The sequence below is a fragment of the Podarcis pityusensis genome, assembly GCF_964106645.2.
Source record: "Podarcis pityusensis genome assembly, chromosome: 1".
NCBI classification, from domain to species: Eukaryota; Metazoa; Chordata; class Lepidosauria; order Squamata; family Lacertidae; genus Podarcis; species Podarcis pityusensis.
In genome coordinates this window covers 86,162,293-86,183,206 of record NC_138028.1, presented here as the reverse complement: position 1 = coordinate 86,183,206, position 20,914 = coordinate 86,162,293, and the positions used below count along the sequence as shown (strand labels likewise).

General features: G+C 46.6%; 2 protein-coding genes across 5 annotated transcripts; both read left to right on the top strand.

Moving 5' to 3' along the window:
• Positions 1–259: 259 nt before the first annotated feature.
• Positions 260–5,648, top strand: LOC308476511 (tubulin alpha-1D chain). 2 transcript variants are annotated; one of them, XM_081004193.1, is made up of 4 exons: positions 260–415; positions 2,030–2,252; positions 3,006–3,154; positions 4,567–5,648. In XM_081004193.1, exons 1-4 carry the CDS (start codon positions 413–415, stop codon positions 5,548–5,550), a joined length of 1,359 nt encoding a protein of 452 aa, XP_080860319.1. In that variant the 5' UTR covers positions 260–412; the 3' UTR covers positions 5,551–5,648. The 2 variants fall into 2 exon arrangements, with proteins under 2 accessions (XP_080860319.1, XP_080860318.1); XM_081004192.1 differs by lacking the exon at positions 260–415 and having other exon boundaries at positions 1,991–2,252.
• A 1,725-nt stretch (positions 5,649–7,373) lies between these two features.
• On the top strand, positions 7,374–20,216 carry LOC308481979 (uncharacterized protein). Of its 3 annotated transcripts, none has more exons than XM_081014889.1 (9): positions 7,374–7,511; positions 9,317–9,578; positions 10,553–10,662; positions 11,467–11,517; positions 12,860–12,946; positions 13,838–13,909; positions 15,527–15,620; positions 16,447–16,517; positions 18,786–20,216. In XM_081014889.1, the coding sequence occupies exons 2-9, from the start codon at positions 9,505–9,507 to the stop codon at positions 20,144–20,146; spliced, it is 1,920 nt and encodes a 639-aa protein (XP_080871015.1). In that variant the 5' UTR covers positions 7,374–7,511; positions 9,317–9,504; the 3' UTR covers positions 20,147–20,216. The 3 variants fall into 3 exon arrangements, with proteins under 3 accessions (XP_080871015.1, XP_080871014.1, XP_080871013.1); XM_081014888.1 differs by having other exon boundaries at positions 12,857–12,946; XM_081014887.1 differs by having other exon boundaries at positions 12,803–12,946.
• Positions 20,217–20,914: the final 698 nt, after the last annotated feature.

Genomic DNA, 20,914 nt, shown 5'->3' with positions numbered 1-20,914 from the left:
GTGGCCCTTTGACAGAAAAAGATGCCCCACTCCATGCTAGCACAACAGCAGGCAGGATTGGGGGAGTTTATAACAAAAAAACAGTGTTTTCTCTTTTTTTAAGGTGAGGCTTGGCTGCACACGTAATAATCCTCTGGGGACAGTCCCTCCCCAATACACAAGTCCCTAGCTATGTTTGGTGTAACCAAGGCTTAGCTTGGCTTTCTCTGTGAATTGTGTGTTGAGTCCGGCCGTAACTCAGAAACCATTCAGGCTAAGCTCCGTGTCCATCTCCAACAACAAAGCATCCCTCGTGCCTGGAGATGGGCTGCGGAATGTTATAAAAGGCAGACACTGCAGGAAAACCCCTCAGTTACCAGCCTTCGTCCTCTGAGCTCATTGGCGCCAGGTCGACAGAAGACAGTTTTGCAGGATGGTGAGTCTTGCCTGGACTTGTCAGCTGGGCTGGAGCGGCGAGGGAACAGCAGCCCCACTCGGCATAGCCATCAGGGCTATGTGGAGCCTCCCTTGTTTTAAATATAGTGCCGTATGATCCCAGTGCCCTTCTAATGGGAATGCAAGTGCTCTTAGATCTGTAACCAGGGTGTCGTTCGAAGTATGCAAGGTGTAGGGGAAAGAGGATAAAATAATTTCACAGTGTAGGAACAGGAGGGAAGAGGAATTAGCACTCTTGATGGTGGGGTGTTTTTACCAGTTTGCCCTCCCCTTTTTCCTTTTTCACTTAGCCTCAGTTCTAGATAATGGGAAACGCTAACATTATTTTTTTAAAGAGAGAGAGAGAGAGAGAGAGAGAGAGAGAGAGAGAGGAAGGGAAGCCCAATCTCTGAACACTGAAAGATTCCAGGAATTCCAGACCCTTATCCAGAGTTCAGTTTCCTCAGAATAAAGGACAGCAGAGACAGTGGTGTCTTTAGGATGTATGGTTTATTTACACAGATATACAACCTGAGCCTATGGTGGAGAAGCTCACAGCATTAACACCCCAAGAGGGCCTTCCTTCTCCCAGAGCCACAGCCTTGGATTCATAGGGAAATCAGGCATGGCTATGTCTCTCACAGCTGCCCAGCCTGCCACATTTTGCCTCTAGCTCTCACAAACAACTCCCAAGAGGGAGTGGGGGAGGGACGGACATCCATTTGTTATCTGGCATGGAGCTACTTCCTTTGTTGCCTTAATGACCCATACTTAGAGGACTGTTTCAACAATTTGAACCCTTGTTAAGATTTTAACACTTGCTGGATCCAGGAATTAGAAGGGTCTGGGGCATGCAGCCTACCCCACCCCCCCAAAAAAATTTTTACAATACTATGACAATATACTAACTTTGGTATGCAGCCCTCTATGTATACCCTGAGTAAAAAACAACAACAACAACCCTTTAAAAAGAGCTTTCATGGTGTAGTGCAGTCTTCCCCAACCTGGTGCCCTCCAGATGACTGGTGAGGAGATTTTGCTTCTATTCTTATGAAGCTCATGACCTGAGAACGAGGTGTCAGTATCTCCTAGCCACTGACTACTGCAGTGTAAAGGCGGAGTTGTTGGAGGGGCAGGGAGATGTCGTGCCAAGGTGTTAGAGCCAAAGGACTCACCAAAGTACACCCGAACCAGGAATATGGTTGTTGCCAGTGCTTTTTTGGGGGGGAGGGACACAGGGATACATATACCCCTAAACATTTTGTGAATCTTTGTACTTTTGTCCATTTACTGTATTTATTTTTCCTGGTTTGAACTATAAAATAGTGATTTTCTTGAGTCAAAATGAGAGTACCCCTGAACATTTATTTTTTAAAGAAAAAAAGCACTGGCTGTTGCTCTGGCAAAGTCCAAGCTCCTGTCTAGGAGTGGCCACCCCAGAGCCTGCAAATACGCCACTGCCCAGAAAGATGCACTAATGTGCATTTTTGGTGGCTTGCCACAGGGGGCAGTGTTATACAGGGTCAGGGTGTGGGTGGGAGTTTCCTGTTCTGCTGCTGGTAGCCCCTGACATGTAGCTTCCACACCAGTGATGGATCTGCCCCTCTTTCCCCAGCGCGAGTGCATTTCTATCCACGTGGGCCAGGCTGGTGTGCAGATTGGCAATGCATGCTGGGAGCTGTACTGCCTGGAGCATGGGATTCAGCCGGATGGGCAAATGCCCAGTGACAAAACCATCGGAGGTGGAGACGACTCCTTCAATACCTTCTTCAGTGAAACCGGAGCTGGGAAGCATGTGCCTCGGGCTGTTTTCGTGGACCTGGAACCCACTGTGATCGGTGAGGGCTGCATATTAGGGGCGGAGTCTGACCAAAGCCTCTGTGTATTCTGATTGGATACTGATCTGAGGTGGCCCAAGACATTCTGGTGGCTGCCATGGTGGTAAAAATATAACAATAGATGCTTAAGAACTTCCTGCCCTTTAATGGTACCCCAGAGTAGAATTCTTAACCCTGCCTAATGGCCTGAAGCAGCTTGAATGAACCGGTTAAAGAACCACAGGGATCCATGACATTCATTCGTTAAGAATAAAGGTTGTTCTTCAGTCATTAAGAACAACAGGCTTGTTGTGAGCCTAAAATAGGTTGGAGTTCCTAGGAAGAAAAGTGGTATAGACATGTAATAATAAAACAAATGGATGTAGAAAGCAAGCGAGTTTGGTGCTAGGAACCCATTTCAAGTTTGCGTTGCCACACAAGGGCATTTAAAATGGCAACATCCTCCCAGATTTGTCTGTATTGTCACAGCATGTCAACAGGAGATAGCAAAGACTTTGGAGTGTGGCTTCCTATGGAAAATGTGCTTGCTGTGGTCCATGTCTGTATCCCCTCTGTGCATGTCTACGGTGGCCCATTGGCTAGCTGAGAACTCTCTAAATCTGGTGAAAAGATTCTCAGGTCAGGGCTGAACCCGTATCATACTCTCAGCTATTGAAACCGAATCCCCAGCCAGCCTTAGTCTGTCAGCAGAGTAGGCTAGGAGACAAGAGAGGAGAGGAAATGACTTGACCTACTGTTTGCTCTGCAATCCAGATGAAGTTCGGACTGGCACATACCGTCAGCTCTTCCACCCAGAGCAGCTGATCACTGGCAAGGAAGATGCTGCCAACAACTACGCCCGCGGGCACTACACCATTGGCAAAGAGATCATTGACTTGGTGCTGGACAGGATCCGGAAGCTGGTAATTGGGCTTGGTGGCATGGGAGACCTGGGGCAGGAAGGGGCTGGATCTGCTTTCTGGAATCTGGAAGGAGTTCTGGTTAATGAAAGTGGAGGGGAGATAATGAGCGGTTTATGTTGATGCTGCACAAGTTCAGCTTCCACTGCCTCACTCAGGGAACTAGATTATAGTGCAGAAGGTTTATCCACACTTAAGTTTTGCCCCACACTTTCTAGGTACAGGTCCACACTTTCCCAGTCTGTGTCTGAGTGCTTCCCCCCCCCCCCCGCTGCTTTCCCCAGGAAAACCTGATCTTTACTGCTGAATCAGAACAAACAGTAATTCGGATTTTGCCATGGATTGCTGTTTGCTCCCGTTTGGTAAAGAGAGGGTTTTCACTGAAAAAGTGGCCAGGTGTGCGTGTGTGTGAGAGAGACGCATACCTATAAAGTCTGGACCTGTGTTTAGAAATGCAGAGCAAAGCTAAGTGTGGATGATCCCTAAAACAAAGGCAACAGCACTAAGATTGGAGACAAGCCTTTTACTATCGAAAAGCAAGCAAAGGCTTATCGCCAGTCTTGCAACTTGAACTTCGGATCAGCTGACATCACATATTGTCATCCTGTGATTGACAGGTGGGCAGCCACAACCACCTGTCCAAATAAGTTGGACATCTTGGACGCCTGACTTTAAGCAAGGCTGGGTGCTGTGAACACTTGAGCGCACAGTGACCTGTGGAGCAGGCTCTTTCTCTGCTCATGCAGCAACCAGTCTCCTGCAATGGTGACACAATGGCCGTCTGTCATGAGGACCGATTATCCAGAGGTAATGTAGCAAGTACACCTCTGCTGGAATGAAAGTGTTTGCCCAGATGATCGATTGGTGGAGAAATCTGGTTCAGTATTCGTGCATCTCAAGCCCATGCATGAACCATAACAAAGCTTTTCTTTGAAATTTGCACTTCTCTGAAGTTTCTGTTGCAGTTCTGCAACCAAATGATGTTAGCGAAAATGCACCCATTAGGGGGAAATGTGCATAAAATGCATGCATTAGTGAAAGTAATGAACAAAAATGCAATAGATTAGGAAAAGCAGCTTGCCAAAAATTGTGTCTATTAGTCAAAGCAACATATATTAGGAGAAATCCAACAAAAATGCTGGTGAATTTTCATGAGGACTTAAAAAATATTCAGCAACCTCACTGAATCTAAAACTGGCGAAATTAGAGACAGAGAGGAGTCATCCATCCCAACTGGCCAGCAATAGGGCTAAACTCTAATGCTGAAATACAGAGACTTGATTGTGGGTCTCCCAGAGGAATTGGGAGACAATAAAGCAGTGGTTGAGAGAGTTTTGGAGGACTCTATCCCATTATTCCACCCCATTTCCTAACCCCAACTGACCACCGCTTGGTTTGTTTCCTGCATTCCACAGGCTGACCAATGCACAGGACTCCAGGGATTCCTCATCTTCCACAGCTTTGGGGGAGGCACTGGCTCAGGATTCACCTCCCTGCTGATGGAACGGCTCTCGGTTGACTATGGCAAGAAGTCCAAGCTGGAGTTCTCCATTTACCCAGCTCCTCAGATATCAACAGCTGTGGTTGAGCCCTACAACTCCATCCTCACCACACACACCACCCTTGAGCACTCAGACTGTGCTTTCATGGTGGACAATGAAGCCATCTATGATATCTGCCGCAGGAACCTGGACATTGAGCGCCCAACTTACACAAACCTGAACAGGCTCATCGGCCAGATTGTGTCCTCCATCACAGCCTCGCTTCGCTTTGATGGGGCACTCAATGTGGACCTGACAGAGTTCCAAACCAACCTGGTGCCCTACCCTCGCATCCACTTCCCTCTGGCCACTTACGCCCCAGTCATCTCTGCAGAGAAGGCCTATCATGAGCAGCTTTCCGTAGCGGAGATCACCAATGCTTGCTTTGAGCCAGCTAACCAGATGGTGAAATGTGACCCCCGCCATGGCAAATACATGGCCTGCTGCCTGTTGTATCGAGGTGATGTGGTGCCCAAGGATGTCAACGCTGCTATTGCCACCATTAAAACAAAGCGGACAATCCAGTTTGTGGACTGGTGCCCCACAGGCTTCAAGGTGGGCATCAACTACCAGCCCCCGACTGTGGTCCCAGGCGGAGACCTAGCCAAGGTGCAGCGGGCAGTGTGCATGCTGAGTAACACCACCGCCATTGCTGAGGCCTGGGCCCGCCTGGACCACAAGTTTGACCTGATGTATGCCAAGAGGGCTTTTGTCCACTGGTACGTAGGGGAAGGCATGGAAGAAGGGGAGTTCTCCGAGGCACGAGAAGACATGGCCGCCCTGGAGAAGGATTATGAAGAAGTGGGAACAGATAGTATAGACGGTGAAGGAGAAGAAGAGGAAGGGGATGAGTATTAGCACAGCTCAATCTGTGTTATATGGGGAATTAAAGTGTCCATTGCCTTGCCACTTGGGGATTCTCTTCACAAAATAAAATATTAACTGTGTCACAGAAATGTGGTGTAGTTTTCTTCTTGACTCACAGCTGCTGCCTTGCTCTGCTGGCCTATAAGCATCAAGAAGTCACACGCTATTCCTGAAGGTTACTACCTCTGTTCAAATGACACTGTCCCACATGGGAGACCTGAGTCCAATCCACATTAGTGGTCTTCTGTGGTACTGCCACTCCTTTTTTGTCATGATGCCCTTGACAAATGCCCCTCCCTGTAGAAATACTGCTACATAATTGGCTAATATAATTGTCAGCAGCTTCACCAAGCCAAAATTTGCAGGGAGAAGCCCTGACCGTTAAGCCCCATGACCCAGTCCTATGTTAGTCCATGAGACTGGCTCTCCAGTGAAGGACTGGGGAACCTGTGCCCTCCTTGCACTCAAGAAATTATGGGACTCCAAATCCCATGAGCCCTAGCCAGCATAGCCAATGGCCAGAGATGATGGGAGCTGTAGTCTAAGTAAGAACAGCTAGTGAACCACCATTTCCCCCATCTCTGCTCAGTGTGTAGGATTGCAGTCTGAAGTACTTTGTTCTTACTACAGTTTATACAGATGCAAACCAAAGAGGGCTGAAGACACTTTGTGGCAAGGAATAAATTCACCGATTCTGCAAGATCCCTTCAGAATCACAAAGAAATCTAAGGGGCTTCTGTGGAATTCATTTCTCTGCTGTTAGGAAACCCAAATGGCTGTGTTTGAGCTATCAAGAGAGGCACTGGGGCAGAATTGTCTTTTTGTTTCTGATATAACTTGGGACAATAGTTGATATATGACAAAATTCCTTGACATTTCAAGGTGGTGCTGCGCTACTCACACCCTCATTTCAAATAAAGATCTGATCCAGCAAAGCTTATGCAGATTCCCTGATTGCCATCAGCCTCAAAGGTGCTGTGTGAGTCAGGAAGCTTGGTTATGGTTGGCAGAGGAAGCAATGCCTACTGGAAGAGGATACTGTCACTGAGCCTCTCAGGCATAGTTTGGGTAATTCCCAAGTTCTCACTAAGGCTATGGAAAATTACCACTTTTCTCTGCCTTCTTTAGCAAGTTTATAACCATAGACAGCCCACTTCCCCTTTTCCTTCCCTTTGGCCCCATATCTCCTGTATCTGAGTTTGGTCACATCTGCACTATAGTTTTAAGGCACTATGACCCAACTTTAAGTTATGACTTCCCCCAAAGAATCCTGGGAACTGTACTTTGTTAAGATTGCTGAGAGTTATTAGCAGATCCCTATTCCCCTCATAGTAAGGTTACCAGGTTTTTTCCAATGAATCCAGGGACACTTTTCAATTTCAGTTGAAGGGGTTGGATTTTGTCAGGGGAATAATTTGTAAATCCGGGGACTGTCTCCGGGAAACAGGGATGTCTGGTAACCTTACCTCACAGGACTACAATTTAAGGATGAGTTCCTCTATCCAGGAAACCCTGAAGCCCCACATCAAGGCAACTTTGCAGAAAGAGTTCTCTTATTGTAATGATCCGAACACATTTTTTACATACTCCAGAGAAGCATTTATGAACCAGAAGTGCTAGCAAACACTGATCGATTGCCACAGCGAAAGGGTCAAAGGTGAGACTGGGATGGTGAAGGAGCAAGAACTGGGAAAATAAAGTATGAACTCACATGTTCCCAAAAGTGTGACCTTTTGTAGATTCCCTCCCCCACCCCACATCCTTAAGGAAAGCATAAAGCTCTGATGTCACAATAACCCCCAACTTCCCATTGGCTACTGAAGTTGTTGATCAGCAGGGGAGGAGGGAGCAGGTTTGGGGTGATGGTAAGCTCTTGCCTCCCCCAAGACATCAAGTGCCCAGCTCACCATCAGGTGGAACAAAGAACACGGGCAACCTCTGGATAAACTAAGGTATATTGAGCCTAGGTGATTTTAAGAAGTTAGAAGAGTCTCAAATGATGATGGGGAGCAGGAAATGAACCTATGGAAACATGGCTGCCATGGAAGGGGACAAGGGGGCAGCCCCCAGCCCCCAATGAACCATAATCCACCAATTACTAGCATTCTTTTTCTTTTTTTAAAAAGGACATGTTTCTATCATTTGTAGAACCTGAGATAAGAGGTAAAATGTACAGGCACTACTGTATTCTCATTTGTGAGAAATTTCCCTGCTCCCATCTTTTAGATATGCATTTGCATATGTATATGTATGGAGTATTTTACTTTGCCCTCACCCCATTTTATTCCCCTGTGGATATCCATGTGTGGGGGGGAAGGGTGTGTGTGTGAAAAGCTGGCACAAGGAGACAGGAGAACTTGAGGTCAGAGGGATTGTTAAAACAATGGGTCTTTATGGATACAGGAAGCCTTAACAGCTAGAAGATGTCCTGACATGGGCCAGGCCTACTAGTTGTGCACAAGAAAAGTCCTACCTTGGTCTCTGAAATGGAGGTTTCAAAGTCTCAAAAGGTCAATATAAACCCACGGGAGGTTGTAGACTCTCCTTCCTTTTTAAGCAGAGGTTGGATGGTCATCTGTCATGGATGCTTTAGTTGAGATACTTGCATTGCAAGGGGTTGGACTAGATGACCCTTGGGGTCTATTCCAACTCTACAATTCTATGATTCTGTCATATACCATGAGGTCCATCCACACACTGACAGGCCTGCTTAGCTTCAGGTGGTGACCTCATTGTCTTACACTATAACTTGTTCCATTCTGGAAAGCCTTCCATCCTACAGTTGCATTCACTGTGTAGCTCCTCCACTGATCTTGCCCTACCGGAGCCTAAGAAGAACCCAAACTTAAGTTAAAACTAGTATAAAACCCCAACATTTCTTGGTAGATCCTCTGATCGGTACTGCGATAAGTTTGGGATGCTGTTGCTCCTCCATGAGACCTAAGCGCACCACAGACTCGGCATTCATTCTTGCCCCTGTGCTAGGGACAATTTGGTGGCCAAAGGTTCCTGCCATTTTATCAAGTTTGCTATTTGTTCTGTGTGGTAGTCAGTCTATTTCTGTAATCATGCTAGTGAGCAAATAAAAAATAAAGCAACAGAAATGCCCAGAACTAAATAGACACTACAGGTCCTCTTCTGAGTGAGATAACGTTTGACACTCACAGGATAACTCTACAAACTTCATAAAATGACACAAACCTGTAAGTGCATATGCATGGCCCATTTATGGTTACTGCCGGGACAGCTACGTGAACAGGACCCAAGAGAAAATGAGGATCCGGTTCACAGATAAACAATTCTGACACATAGTACCTGATGTACTATCTTTCTGGCCAGGCCCTTCCCTTGGACACATTCTTGACTTATTTATTGGGGTGGCATTGGCATCTAGTTTGTGTTGCTTGGTCAGTTGGGGTCTGGTGGTTGGACAAACCCTGTCTTTGAGAGGGAAGGTTGGCCAAGAAGGCCTTTTGTACCCCTCCATCGCTGCAATTCAAAAAGGCATGTGTGTGCACTGCTTTTCTAATAAATGGGAGCTGAAAGTGGAGAAGTGGATTATTCAAATGGAGAAGCAACCTGGTGAAATTCTGAGTCGAGATACACACACACACACACACACACACACACACTTTTACCTCCTGGCAGGTAGGTCATCATCACTGTGTTCATTCTCCCTTTGTGTGCATGCAGTGGGGAGTTCTTGTGGGATGGATAGATTTTGCGGCGCCTCATTCTGTTTCCTCTCCCCCTGCAGGGCCCTTTGCCCACAGCACCCACCTCCTGCTGTGCTGTAAGGAGCAGTGCAGCCAAGAGTGCGGCCATGGTCAGCCCTCGAAGCAGCTCAAGTTGTGTGGACGCCTTCGGTGCTTCCAGAGACATTGTTCCCCTTGTAGCCGCTCTTTCCCCGTTTCTCTGCTACTGGTTTCTGCACAGGACAGGCGAATGGATGCCGTGCCAGACTATTATAAGCTTTTAGAGATTCCCCGGGATGCCTCCGACAATGATATTAAAAAGGCGTAAGTCTTTCTCTTGAATTCTCAGCGTTCTCTCTCGAGACTTTTGTCCGCAACTCAAGCCATGTGTGAGGCAGGAAAAAAAGATTCCTGATGCCAGTTCAATTAACACGTCACACAACATTTAATACACAACAGCATGACCCTCAACTGTCCCATTTTAGGTGGGGCATCCTGGAATTACAGAAGCCATCCCAGCTTCTTACCGGATCCCAAAATGTCCTGTTTCTCCATCTGCCACTCTTGTGTGAGTCAGCTGGCTTGTGCCAGAGCACCAAACCAAAATATGCTTGTTTTTTGGCCTTGCGTGCTTGTGCGAATCAGCTGACATCAGCTGACTCCTGTGAGAGCTCGGAACCAGAAGAACAAGCACCCTGATTTTGTTCAGTGGGATGTCAGAGGTTATGTGATAGCGTATTTTCTTTAATGTAGAAAATGGTGCTTTGGCAATTGTATCATGGACTGTACCCCACTGGGCCACCAGACATGTTTCAGTGGTAGACAAGCAGCAGTGCTTTAGAGCAAGAACAAGAAAGGCCCTACTAAACTCAGCCTACCTTCATGGTGACTGTCCACCATCTATAGATTCCATAGCTTTATGGATTGGTGCATTTGATTTTGGGGGACTTAAGACAATGGTCAGTGCCTGGTGGCCCAGTGGAGAGCACCAAAATAGCAGTCATGGCAGAAAAAGTATGTGCTAGTGGTGGCAGCTGGGCTGGGCCTGGCTGAGGTGGTGGTGTTTGTGCATAGGTGGGTGGGGCATAATTAGCACCATGCCAAGGATCCCCCAAATTCTTGTGCGAGTCCTGCATGGGCATCTGGTTGTTCACTGTAAGAACAGAAATCAGGACTCCATAGGTGTTTGGGCTCTTTTTACGTTCTTAACTGGGATTTGCATTGAAGGCGGTTTATTGTTGCAGAAGGTGCTGTGACGCTCAAATACTGCATTCCCTTTCTCTCCTGGGTCTGTGCAGGTACAGAAAGAAAGCCCTACAGTGGCACCCGGATAAAAATCCAGATAGGAAGAATTATGCTGAGCAGAAATTCAAAGAAGTTACAGAAGCTTATGAAGTGTTGTCAGACAGTAAGCGAGCAAGTTCATCTTTCTGCCACCGACTCTCTCTCAGATCATTTGGGCTTATGTCTCCCTGGACTTTGGGACACTGATTTTCACAGCCCTTGTTAGCCGAAGTCACTTCATTAAAAAATCAGAGGTTGTGACGGCTGTCTCTCTGGAATTCCCCCCTGTATTTTCGATTACACGTCTAGACCAGGGAGTTGATAGCAATAGACATGGATTATGGGGAGAGGCCTTTTTGGTAAACTATGGAAAATTATTGCCTGGCAGGTTTGTCATCAGGGATTGGCACTGCCAGGCATCTGCCAAGGCCCACACCCTATCAGGGGCTCCCACTCCTAACCCCGGGAGCCCCTTAATCCAACTCCTGCTAATTCTCTTCGTTGTCATTGCCTGCTCACTAGCCCAAACCAAGTGAGTGAGGACAGGAGCAAAGAGAAAGAGCAGCAGCCTTCTTCCCTCCATGTGTGGCAGTGGTGCAAATTGGGCAGAGCACATTAAAAGCACATAGTTCCCTGCCCCCCAAAAGAGCATGGGAACTGTAGTTTACTCCCCAGCTGAGCTAAAATTCCCAGCACCCTTAACAAACTGCAAGGCGGGATTCACCTAACAAGTCAAGAGGCAGCAATAACAATGATGAGAAAGAGACGAGGCTACTCAGGGTTTCCCCAAACCTGGAGCCAACATTGTTACCTGCAGAAGCCAGGTTTCATAATCTATATTGCAGAGCCAGAGTATAGCTTCTAGAGGGTGCAAAGATTACCGTTTTATTTGTGAACTTGCCAACTTAGTCCTCCTTCCTTTCTTCAGAGGCCAAGCGTGAACGTTATGACTGCTATGGGGATGGAATCACAGCGGCAGGTAAGAAACATGTTCTTTCCCTACTATTTCACACACCTTTCTTCTAAGGCCCATGAACCTCACATATAGGCTAAGATTTGTCTGGCATCTTATTTCGAATCCATGTTATAGATTAGGGTCAACCCTAGAAATCAATACATGCTATGGTTTTGGTTATTTGTGGTAAGAAAGGAGAATGCAAGCTGCAGAGGAATTCCTAGGCTGCCTTATGCAAAGCAGTCTGGCTGGCTTAGTGAAGAGCAAACCTAACCTGTCACAAAGCGTTGAGAGGAATCCTTTAGCCTGGAGGGTGAGATGTTACCAAGGTGATGGGGTGTATGTTTGAGGGGACAGGAAAAGGGATTTTCCAAGCAACGGGTTTCTGGGAGAGAGAAGAAAGAAGAAGATTTGGCATCTATTTTTGAGGGAAGCAGCCTGAAGGTTGCTTGTGCTGCTGCCTCTGGAAGTCCGTATGCTGTAAGTTCTGGATTTCTTCCATGCAGAATGAAGGTGTAAATAAGTGAATAAGCCATATTTCTTAAAGCACAACAGTCTCCCCCATGTCTTCCATTCTCCAAACGGACACAGTGTGTGCCTGGGCCCCTATGGGCTTTTGCCACCACTTGGCAGAGAGAGGGGTAGGCCATACAGCTTTTGTAACAATTTTCTTTCTGAAGTGTAGGTGGGTTCCCACAAGGCAAGACACAGTGATAACAGCAAGAACCTTTATTGAACTAACAGAATGGGACAACAGGCGCAAAGCAACTGCTTATATACATTTCTGAAGGCCTGGGCCACTCCCACTCCCAATGTGATTGGCTGTCTAAACTTCCAAGCTGCGAATCATAAGTCAGAGTTTAGGGCCAATGACAGAGGCCCAAATCCTGAAATGTTCTGTGATTGGCTATCATGTATCGAATCAGAACACAGGGGCTCAGACTCCTTAGTCCAGACTCAAGCTCAGACAAATACAGACCACTGATTACACAACACTTTCTCTACTATTTCACACATCTTTCTTCTAAGGCCCACAAACCTCACATACAGGACAAGATTTCTCTGGCATCTTATTTTGAACCCAGAACTGGAGCCCACAGGAGACCTCCCCCTCCTCTGGATGTCTTGTATTAAAACTCCCATCAGTTGTGACCAGCTCACACAGAATCCCTTGCGCTGAGTGGAGAGGTGGGTTTCCATGAGTGTTTCACAAAGGAGCACCAGTCACGGACTACTCATCCTGGCTACACAGCTCTGCTCCAGAAAGGGAAGGGGCTTCTCCATTTTTTTCTTCATAAAAATTATACAGTGGGAGCATCCCAGGACTTCAGTGATGTGTTTGCAAACCATGTTACTACCCCAGCAGTTCCTGAAGGAGACGATTTGAAATTCACCTTCCGCAGCCCCTGGGAGGTTTTCCGAGAGATGTTTGGCAGCTCAGACTCTTATGCTGGTAAGCGTCATTCTAATCTGGACTGTGATTTGATAGCTAAGATTTAAACTTACTGAAGGGTTGTTATGGTGAGATAATGGGCCACAGTCCCCAGGAATAAAGAATTTCAGGATCCCTTAGCCTCACTCCACCCTTTCCTCTTGGGTATCTGTCTGTAAAACTGTGAACTCTGTCCTTTAGTGCAGGCATCCCCAAACTCAGCCCTCCAGCTGTTTTGGGACCCATCATCCCTAGCTAACAGGAACAGTGGTCAGGGATGATGGGAATTGTAGTCCCAAAACACCTGGAGGGCCGAGTTTGGGGGTGCCTGCTTTAGTGTTTTCAGTTTTCTTGTGGTTCCCATTGGAGTTCTACCAGGATGAACGTGGACCATAGTTTAGTGGAAAATTAGACTTCAAAAAACAACCAAATTTCTTTGGTAGATTCTGCAACTACTAACAGCCGTTTGTTTAGGAAACCAAAACAATTTTGTCATTATTGTCACTGTGGTTGCTACTATTTTGCAGTAGCAGAAGTCATTGTGGCTGGCAGTAGTAGCAGGAGTTGTATTTCATTTCTGTTATTATTATTTTATTTCATAGTAGCAGTAACAGAATTCCACGTATTTAAAGTCTGAGCATCCCTCCACTGTAACACTCAAATCCGGGACGATTGCTGTAGCTGTTTACAAAGGTCAGTTTTTAAATACCTAAAAAGGCCCCAAAGAGGAATTTGACAGAGAAGTAGATAATAAGGGGAGATGGTTCCAAACAGATAGAGCAGCAGTGAGTGGTGGAGGAGGTTGCGGTAAAAGAGGAAGCAACTCCAGGATTGCAATGACTTAAGTTTGCGCATGAAGCCACTTGCTGTTGCCATGAGTTGAATTTTATCCCCACTCTTCTGCTTTCTCAGCCAAAAAGGAGGAAGACGTCCCATGGTACTTACGAGGCCCCTTATTTTCCATCTCCATTTCAGAAGACTCAGGTAGGATGTTACCAACCTTTAAATGTGAATCCCTCTGTCTAACCTGGAATGCTTCTGCCATTCTTCCGCCTTCTGATCTGTCGGCTGTAACCTCCTCTCAGCTTTTCTCCTTCTGTTATGGGAGATGTTAGGAGTCCTTCCTCCCCCCTCCCTGCCAAACCTTTCCTTGTTGTGGGGGCTGACCTCCATTTCTCTAGTAGCTAGTCTGGCTCTCCAGTTTTCTCCAGTTGAGCTCTGAACCTTTTCACTTGCTGCTTCTGCTAGTCAGTATGTCACAGTGGACAGAATGCTGAATTTCAACAAGGGAGGAGGAAATCTGTTTTCAAATTTATGCTTAGCCATATCGTGGACCAGTCTTTCAGTCACAGGTGATTGCAAGGGGTAGGGTAGCAAGTTCCCCCTCTCCCCAATGTTTTCCACTCCTCCGCTTTTCAATCAATGTGTATTAGGGCACTTTGTAGCATTGATTAAATGCACAGAAAACCTACACGTTGTTAAAGAAACCTTGTTTCCATTCTCCAGGGATGGCCCTATCATTAGGTAGAGTGAGAGCTGCCTCTGGGCAGAGAGTGGACCCAGCTGTGTTCTGCATGGCCTGGCCTCTCTGTTAGCCTTCTCCCTCAGGGGTGGCAGACCCTCCAAGTGTCCCCATTTACCAGGGACATCCCTGATTTAGAGAAGCTATCCCTGTTTCTGGTTTGATCCCAGAATGTCCCGCTTTTTCTTAGTATGTCTCTATTTTCATTGGAGAAGTGTTGGAGGGTATGGAGTTATCCAGCCCTTGAGCTGTCTGAAGGCAATCCTATATAGGAAAGTTTTTTTAAAAAAAAAGTTTAATGCTTTATTTTATTTTTTATATATGTTGGAAGCTGCCCAGAGTGGCTGGGGCTGGCTGGGTAAGATGTGTGGGGTATAAATAGTAAAATTATCATTATGGAATGCGACGTCTCAATTTTCATCGGAGAAATGTTGGCGGGTGTGGTGTGAAGGAGGACTCTGTCCCATCACCAGCATTGCAGCAGGATTAAACTGCCTGTCTAGCCAGCTTTTGAACATAGAATTGGGAAGGTATCATCTTGTAGATAGGATAGACCATTGTGCTCCGGTCTCTTAGGCAGTCCCCTAGTAGGAGCAGAGGACTGAGTGAGTGCCCACTCCATGTGTGTGGAGTGTGTGTGTGTGTGTGAATATGCAGTGCTGAGATCCTTTTTCAGGTAAACTCTCCCCTACAGGTGTGAGCTTGCACTGATAGGCAGAGGAAACCAGCTTCAGAGTTCAAACTAGAAGATTAGGAACATACACTAAGAACATAAAAGGGGTTTTTCCAGCTCTGATTTGGGTGACTAAGAGCACATTCTTTTAAGTACTTTCAAACATCAAGGCTAGACTCTCAGAGGCCTGACACAGAGTGGCTTAGGGTCACTTGTATTCCACAAGGCAAACTGCCTTGGGCAGGGGGTTGTCCTGAAGGAAAAAGAGATAACCATCCTTTGGAGGAGACTATCTGATGGGATGCAGGGATGACTGGCAACTGGACAGTAGTGTAGTGAAAACCTCAGCTGCCTGCTAGCATTGGTCATGAGTTCCCAGCAATGAATTTGTCATCTTCTTTTGCAGGTGTTTCAATAACATTTGGACCCAAAAGATCACTATGTTTCTTCTCTCTTGATCCCAAAGTCTTCAGTTTAAGAAACATAATAAGCAGGAAAAGGTATGAGTTGTGCCTCTGCTGTCCCTGAATGCAAGGGGAAGCAGAGGTGGGATGGCCTAGTAGCTGCTGGTCAACAGAGCTAAGCAGTGGTTCAAGGCAGAGGTGCATGTGCACAGCAAGCTCAGGTCATTTCCAGCATTAGCCTATCAGCAGGGAACTCCCAGCAGGGAAGCCCTCAGAAAACCTAGGGAACCTCTCTCCCCAGCATCTGGCAATGAGATGCCAAGGGTTATGCAGGCCTGAAGCCAAAAAGGACCCAGAAAGTTGTATCCTTTTATGGAACAAATCTGAAGGACAGAACTAAATCCTTTTTTTATATTATTTCATAAAGTTTGTACACTGCTTGATTATATCACAACCATACTTGAAAAGATACAAAAGTTAAAATACTAAAGCAGATGAAAATTACCTCAACCTTCTAAGCATCTGGGTTGCTGGGTTGCGCTGGGGATACATGGCTCTGCCATGTACAGATACAGATATAGATCTGCATTTCCAATAGGTGTCTCCCCCCCCACCTCAGGATCTGGTAAAAGCTGACATGTGACAATATGTCGTCATGCTCAGAGTTCCCCTGTTCCCCCCTCATTTCATTTGCTGCTGCTGCTTGCAAGGGATGTGAAAACAGTGAGTATGGTGGTGTCATGCCTTCTGCTGCTAGGTAGTAGCTGGAAGACATGAGCTATAGCCCCATATCTTCTAGATGTGTCCAGAATCTAAAAAGGGCACTGATAGATTTTTAAAGCAGCCATCGTTGTGGTAGATGGGGAAAGGATGTCCATCTGTTTGCTTTCCACTGGGTAACTCCAGTGTGTTGATTTTCCAGGTCTGCAGATAAAGATTCTGAACAAGTAGAAGCTAAGGATGATAGAGAGATAAAATCTGCTGAGGCTTCAGGTAGGAAGAAATGATTTGGGGCCACAATAAAGTTCATAGAGCTCAGAATTATTCCAGAGCAACCTGTTATTCACAGGCAGGTACAGAAGAAAGTATGAGGCCTGAGTCTTTTTGTCCTGGCTACAGATTGCACTTTTGTATTTGATGTTAATTAAACTATCATCTTTTAACACTGTAAAGGTAAAGGGACCCGTGATCATTAGGTCCAGTCGTGACCGACTCTGGGGTTGCGGCACTCATCTCACTTTATTGGCCGAGGGAGCCGGCGTACAGCTTCCGGGTCATGTGGCCAGCATGACTAAGCTGCTTCTGGTGAACCAGGGCAGCACACAGAAACGCCGTTTACTTTCCCGCCAGAGCGATACCTATTTATCTACTTGCACTTTGACATGCTTTCGAACTGTTAGGTTGGCAGGAGCAGGGACCAATCAACGGGAGCTCAGCCTGTCGTGGGGATTCGAACCGCCGACCTTCTGATCGGCAAGTCCTAGGCTCTGTGGTTTAACCCAAAGCACCACCGCCGACCTTCTGATCGGCAAGTCCTAGGCTCTGTGGTTTAACCCAAAGCACCACCTGCGTCCCGCTTTAACACTGTACTATACCAACAAATCCTCATGTGGATTATACACCCCCTTCTCCATAAGTAAAGGGGTAGGAATGAACCACCCTTTAAGCACTGTAAAGTTCATTGTCACGGCTCCCACCTTTGGAAACAATACTCAGACTCTCTCAGCCCGGGGAAATCTGAAAGTTGATTTATGAAATCAGCACATGGTTTCAGCATTAGCTCAAAGTACAGAGTACATCTTTCTAACACAAGAATAGGCATAAGCACAGGCATTGTCCCAGCAACTGACATGACGCTCTCGTTCTACTTTTAAAGTGTGTGCGCGCCTGTCATTCATGCTATTATCATTCCAAGCAAGAAGACTGAGTTTGGGAGCATTCGCTCCTACAGGGAGAAGGAGCTGTTCATGCAGGTGCATACAATGGCACATCTTTGGCAATGCGATCTGAGTTCAACACTGACTCTTCCTCCACCTCAGCTTCACCTGGCTCCACTGGTTGGCCAGCTGCCTCCTCAGCTACTCTGGTAGCTTCATTCTCCTCTCCCTTATCGTGACATCTGCAAACAGTGGGGCGAGACACTCTCCCAAGTCACTGCCTGAACTTTCTCCATCCCGACTTCTGGATCATTCTGTGGCATTCCCGTCCCATCCTGGCTGGCAGCACGGGGCCCATGACACCCGTAATCTCTGACTGTTGGCTATGTTGTCTGGAGCTGATGGGAACTGCAGTCCAGTAACATCTGGAGGGCAGTAGGTTGGGAAAGGCTGTGACTCGCTTTCTGATACGTTCTCGGTTCATCTTAGAAATAAAGATGGGTCATTAGAGCAGATACTGGTCTTATGAAAAAGTTATGTCAAAACTATGTATAGGGGCAAGTGCTGGAATTCTGTGACTGGAAACCATTCCAGTGTTCGCCCACCATGACTGAGTTCTTCCAACTCTTTAGTTAAGTACCTCAGCATCAGTAAGCCTCTTTCTTGATATGGGAATGAATGAATTAAAAAAGCAGGCTTTTTTACTTCCTAGTGCTGGGGACTTGTCTAGTTCAGGGGTTATTACCCTGTGGCTCTCCAGAGGTTGTTGGATTTCAACCTTCATCAGTCCCAGCCAGCATGGATGATGGGAGTTGTAGTCCACCAACACCATCCCTGGTCTAGATGGAAATTTGTTCCCCACCTGCGGTGCCCTTTCTATTGGTGGTAGTATTAGGAGTGCTGAACCCTGTCTTGGGAAATGAGTTGCTTATTAAAAAGAAATAACCCAACGGGTTTACATATATATATATGTAATTTTTATTAGATTTTCTGTTTTACAATTTAGAATACTCATTTAAACATCCTTAAAATATCAATGACTTCCCTTCTTCTCTTTCCATGGTTCATTCTGCATATCATAAATCCCTGCATATTTTACATAAACTAAACCATTCAGTATTCCATTATTACATCCATCAAAACTTATTTACACTGTTGAATTTATCTTAATGCTGCCAGCATTTTCAAGTGTACACAGTTCCCCCCATATATTCAATAAATATTTTCCAATCTTCTCTAACCATATGTTCTTCTTGTTCTCTTATTCTATAGGCTAAGTCTGCAAGCTGTGCATTTTCCGTCAGCTTAAGTTGCTATTCTTCTTTATTTGGGACCTTGCTCATTTTCCATAACCCAACGTTTTTTGTTTCTGTGGTCATTGTAGGTGAAAACGAAAGCAACAACATAGAAGCAGTGGGCAGTGAAATACAGACGGAGTATGAGTCGGTCCCAGAATACAAGGAGAATGATGGAAATGGATTGGGGCCGGGGTATGATGAAGATGATGAGGCTCTTGGGGGATTTGAGTCCTACGAAAGGTGGAAGAACCCATGTGCAGTCTATGAGGTGGTGAAAGATGAGGTGCCTTCAGCCTATCCTTCGTCTTCCATGTACGAACCGCAGTATGGATGCAGCTCTTACACAGCTTACGAGATGCCTTCCAGGTGCTCATCTCCTGTGAAGAAAAATGGAGCCTCTCCTGTGTACGAGTCACAAAATGCGTATGAGTTTTCTACCATATGTGACCCTCGGTATAGCTGCGGATACTCCCCCATTTATGAGTCACAGTACGATGATGACATCTCTCCATCTGATTCGCCGTACATATATGAGACCTCTGGACCAAAGTCTCAGTACAGGTTCGACGACTCTTCTGTGTATGAATGGCAATACGGCTACGATACCCCTCCAATATACGAAACACACTATACCTGCAAGGACTCCCCAGTGTACGAGTCTCCGTATGAATGTGAGTGCTCACCTGTGTATGAGTGGCCTCCGCAGCAGAATGAATTGCAGCTTAAAGATGCCCCGACTCCTGAATTTGAGGGTTGGAATAACCCACAGAGGGAATGCATCTCACATCCCAGATGCAGTGAGTCCCACGACCCTCTGGATCCATCTTCTGGAGATGCTGAAGATGCTCAAGGACCTGCTGGCTACAGGCTGGCTTCTGGAAGCAGGCCGTCTTCGGGTCTCAATGAAGCATCACCCGCCTCCCTTAGGGTGACAACTGGAAGTACTCCGCCAGCTGTGCCTTCTGAGGAGCAGGGTCAGGGACCAAATGGAGCCAGGAAGCAGCCAGCGGAGAGCTCGGAAGGGCTTCTGGGAGGCATGAGGAAATTCCTGGACGGAACGAGGAAGCTCTTGTGCAGAGGGCACCAGCCTTCCAAAGAGCCCGTTTCAGAAGGAGACAAGTGGGCAAGCAGTATAAGCCAGCTCCCAAACATAAACAACCCGCCTCAGAGAGGGGTGAGGCAGCTGCATAGTGGAGGCAACCCTTTCCTGTGTGGAAACCATATATTTGTAGACCATTCCAACTGGCCCAGAGGGGACAGGAATCCATGCGTCGGCAGAGCAATCCATGCACACATCCCAAGAGGAGCCTACTGGACAGGAGGGGGAATGACACCTCATCTCCCAGATATCTCCAGCAGGCTCCTGGGCAGAGTAAATAGGATCCCTGGCAGGGGCAGTTTCTCCTCTCCCCTGACCTCCCCTTCCAGCTGCTCCTATAACTCCTAGACCAAGGAGAACCTTATAAATCCCCGGAAGCTGGAGATATGCATAATAAAGGGTGGAAGTGAAAAATTTACCAGGTTGTGTTCTGCTGTAATTTCATTTAAAAGCCAAAGACATAGAAGCTGCTCGAGACTAGCCTGCAAGGTCCTGGACAGGTGGTGCTATGTTCCAGATTGTGTGCCTGCAAATCCCAAGTGTTGCAGTTTGGAAAAACGTTTGTAAATGGACCACATCTGCAGCTCATTGGACACTTCGCTGGCATAGCTTGCTGGCATTGGAGGCCATTTCTGTTTCAAAATTAAAAGCATTTTCGGTTTACTGTCAAAGATTGAAAGCAAAGGTTTGGAATATAGATAAGTGGTGGTGGGGGTGCATGGAGGGGGTGGATTAACGTAATGATTTGTGGTTCTCTCTGTTTAAACAAATTCAAAGCAGCTGGTTGAGCAGTTAAAAAGGAGAAAAACACATATATTGTTACAATATCGACCCCCAATCTCTGCTGAGCAGTAGGTAGCAAGATTCCAGGGAATCAAGGTGTGGAGGAGTCTGTTCTGTTTTTAAGAAATGTGGTTTATTCTACACATATTTACACCGGAAGCGTTCAATGGAGGGAGTGCAGAGTTTAGAGCATTTGCATCTCAAGAGGGGTTTGTTCCCTGCAGCGGTGCAGCATTGGAGCCTAAGGAATCCTGCAAACCATTCCCATGCCTCTGTCCCAGCCTGCCAGAATGCTTCTCCTTCAGCCTCTGCATGGAGTTTTACCTATTTCCT

Excerpts from the sequence above, each read along its gene's own strand:
- LOC308476511 (XM_081004192.1), top strand. The coding sequence starts at position 2,006 with ATGGATCTGCCCCTCTTTCCCCAGCGCGAGTGCATTTCTATCCACGTG. Across the intron at positions 2,253-3,005 it reads CCTGGAACCCACTGTGATCG|ATGAAGTTCGGACTGGCACA; the intron begins GTGAGGGCTGCA and ends TCTGCAATCCAG. Across the intron at positions 3,155-4,566 it reads TGGACAGGATCCGGAAGCTG|GCTGACCAATGCACAGGACT; the intron begins GTAATTGGGCTT and ends TGCATTCCACAG.
- LOC308481979 (XM_081014887.1), top strand. The coding sequence starts at position 9,505 with ATGGATGCCGTGCCAGACTATTATAAGCTTTTAGAGATTCCCCGGGAT. Across the intron at positions 10,663-11,466 it reads TTATGAAGTGTTGTCAGACA|AGGCCAAGCGTGAACGTTAT; the intron begins GTAAGCGAGCAA and ends TCCTTTCTTCAG. Across the intron at positions 12,947-13,837 it reads CAGCTCAGACTCTTATGCTG|CCAAAAAGGAGGAAGACGTC; the intron begins GTAAGCGTCATT and ends CTGCTTTCTCAG.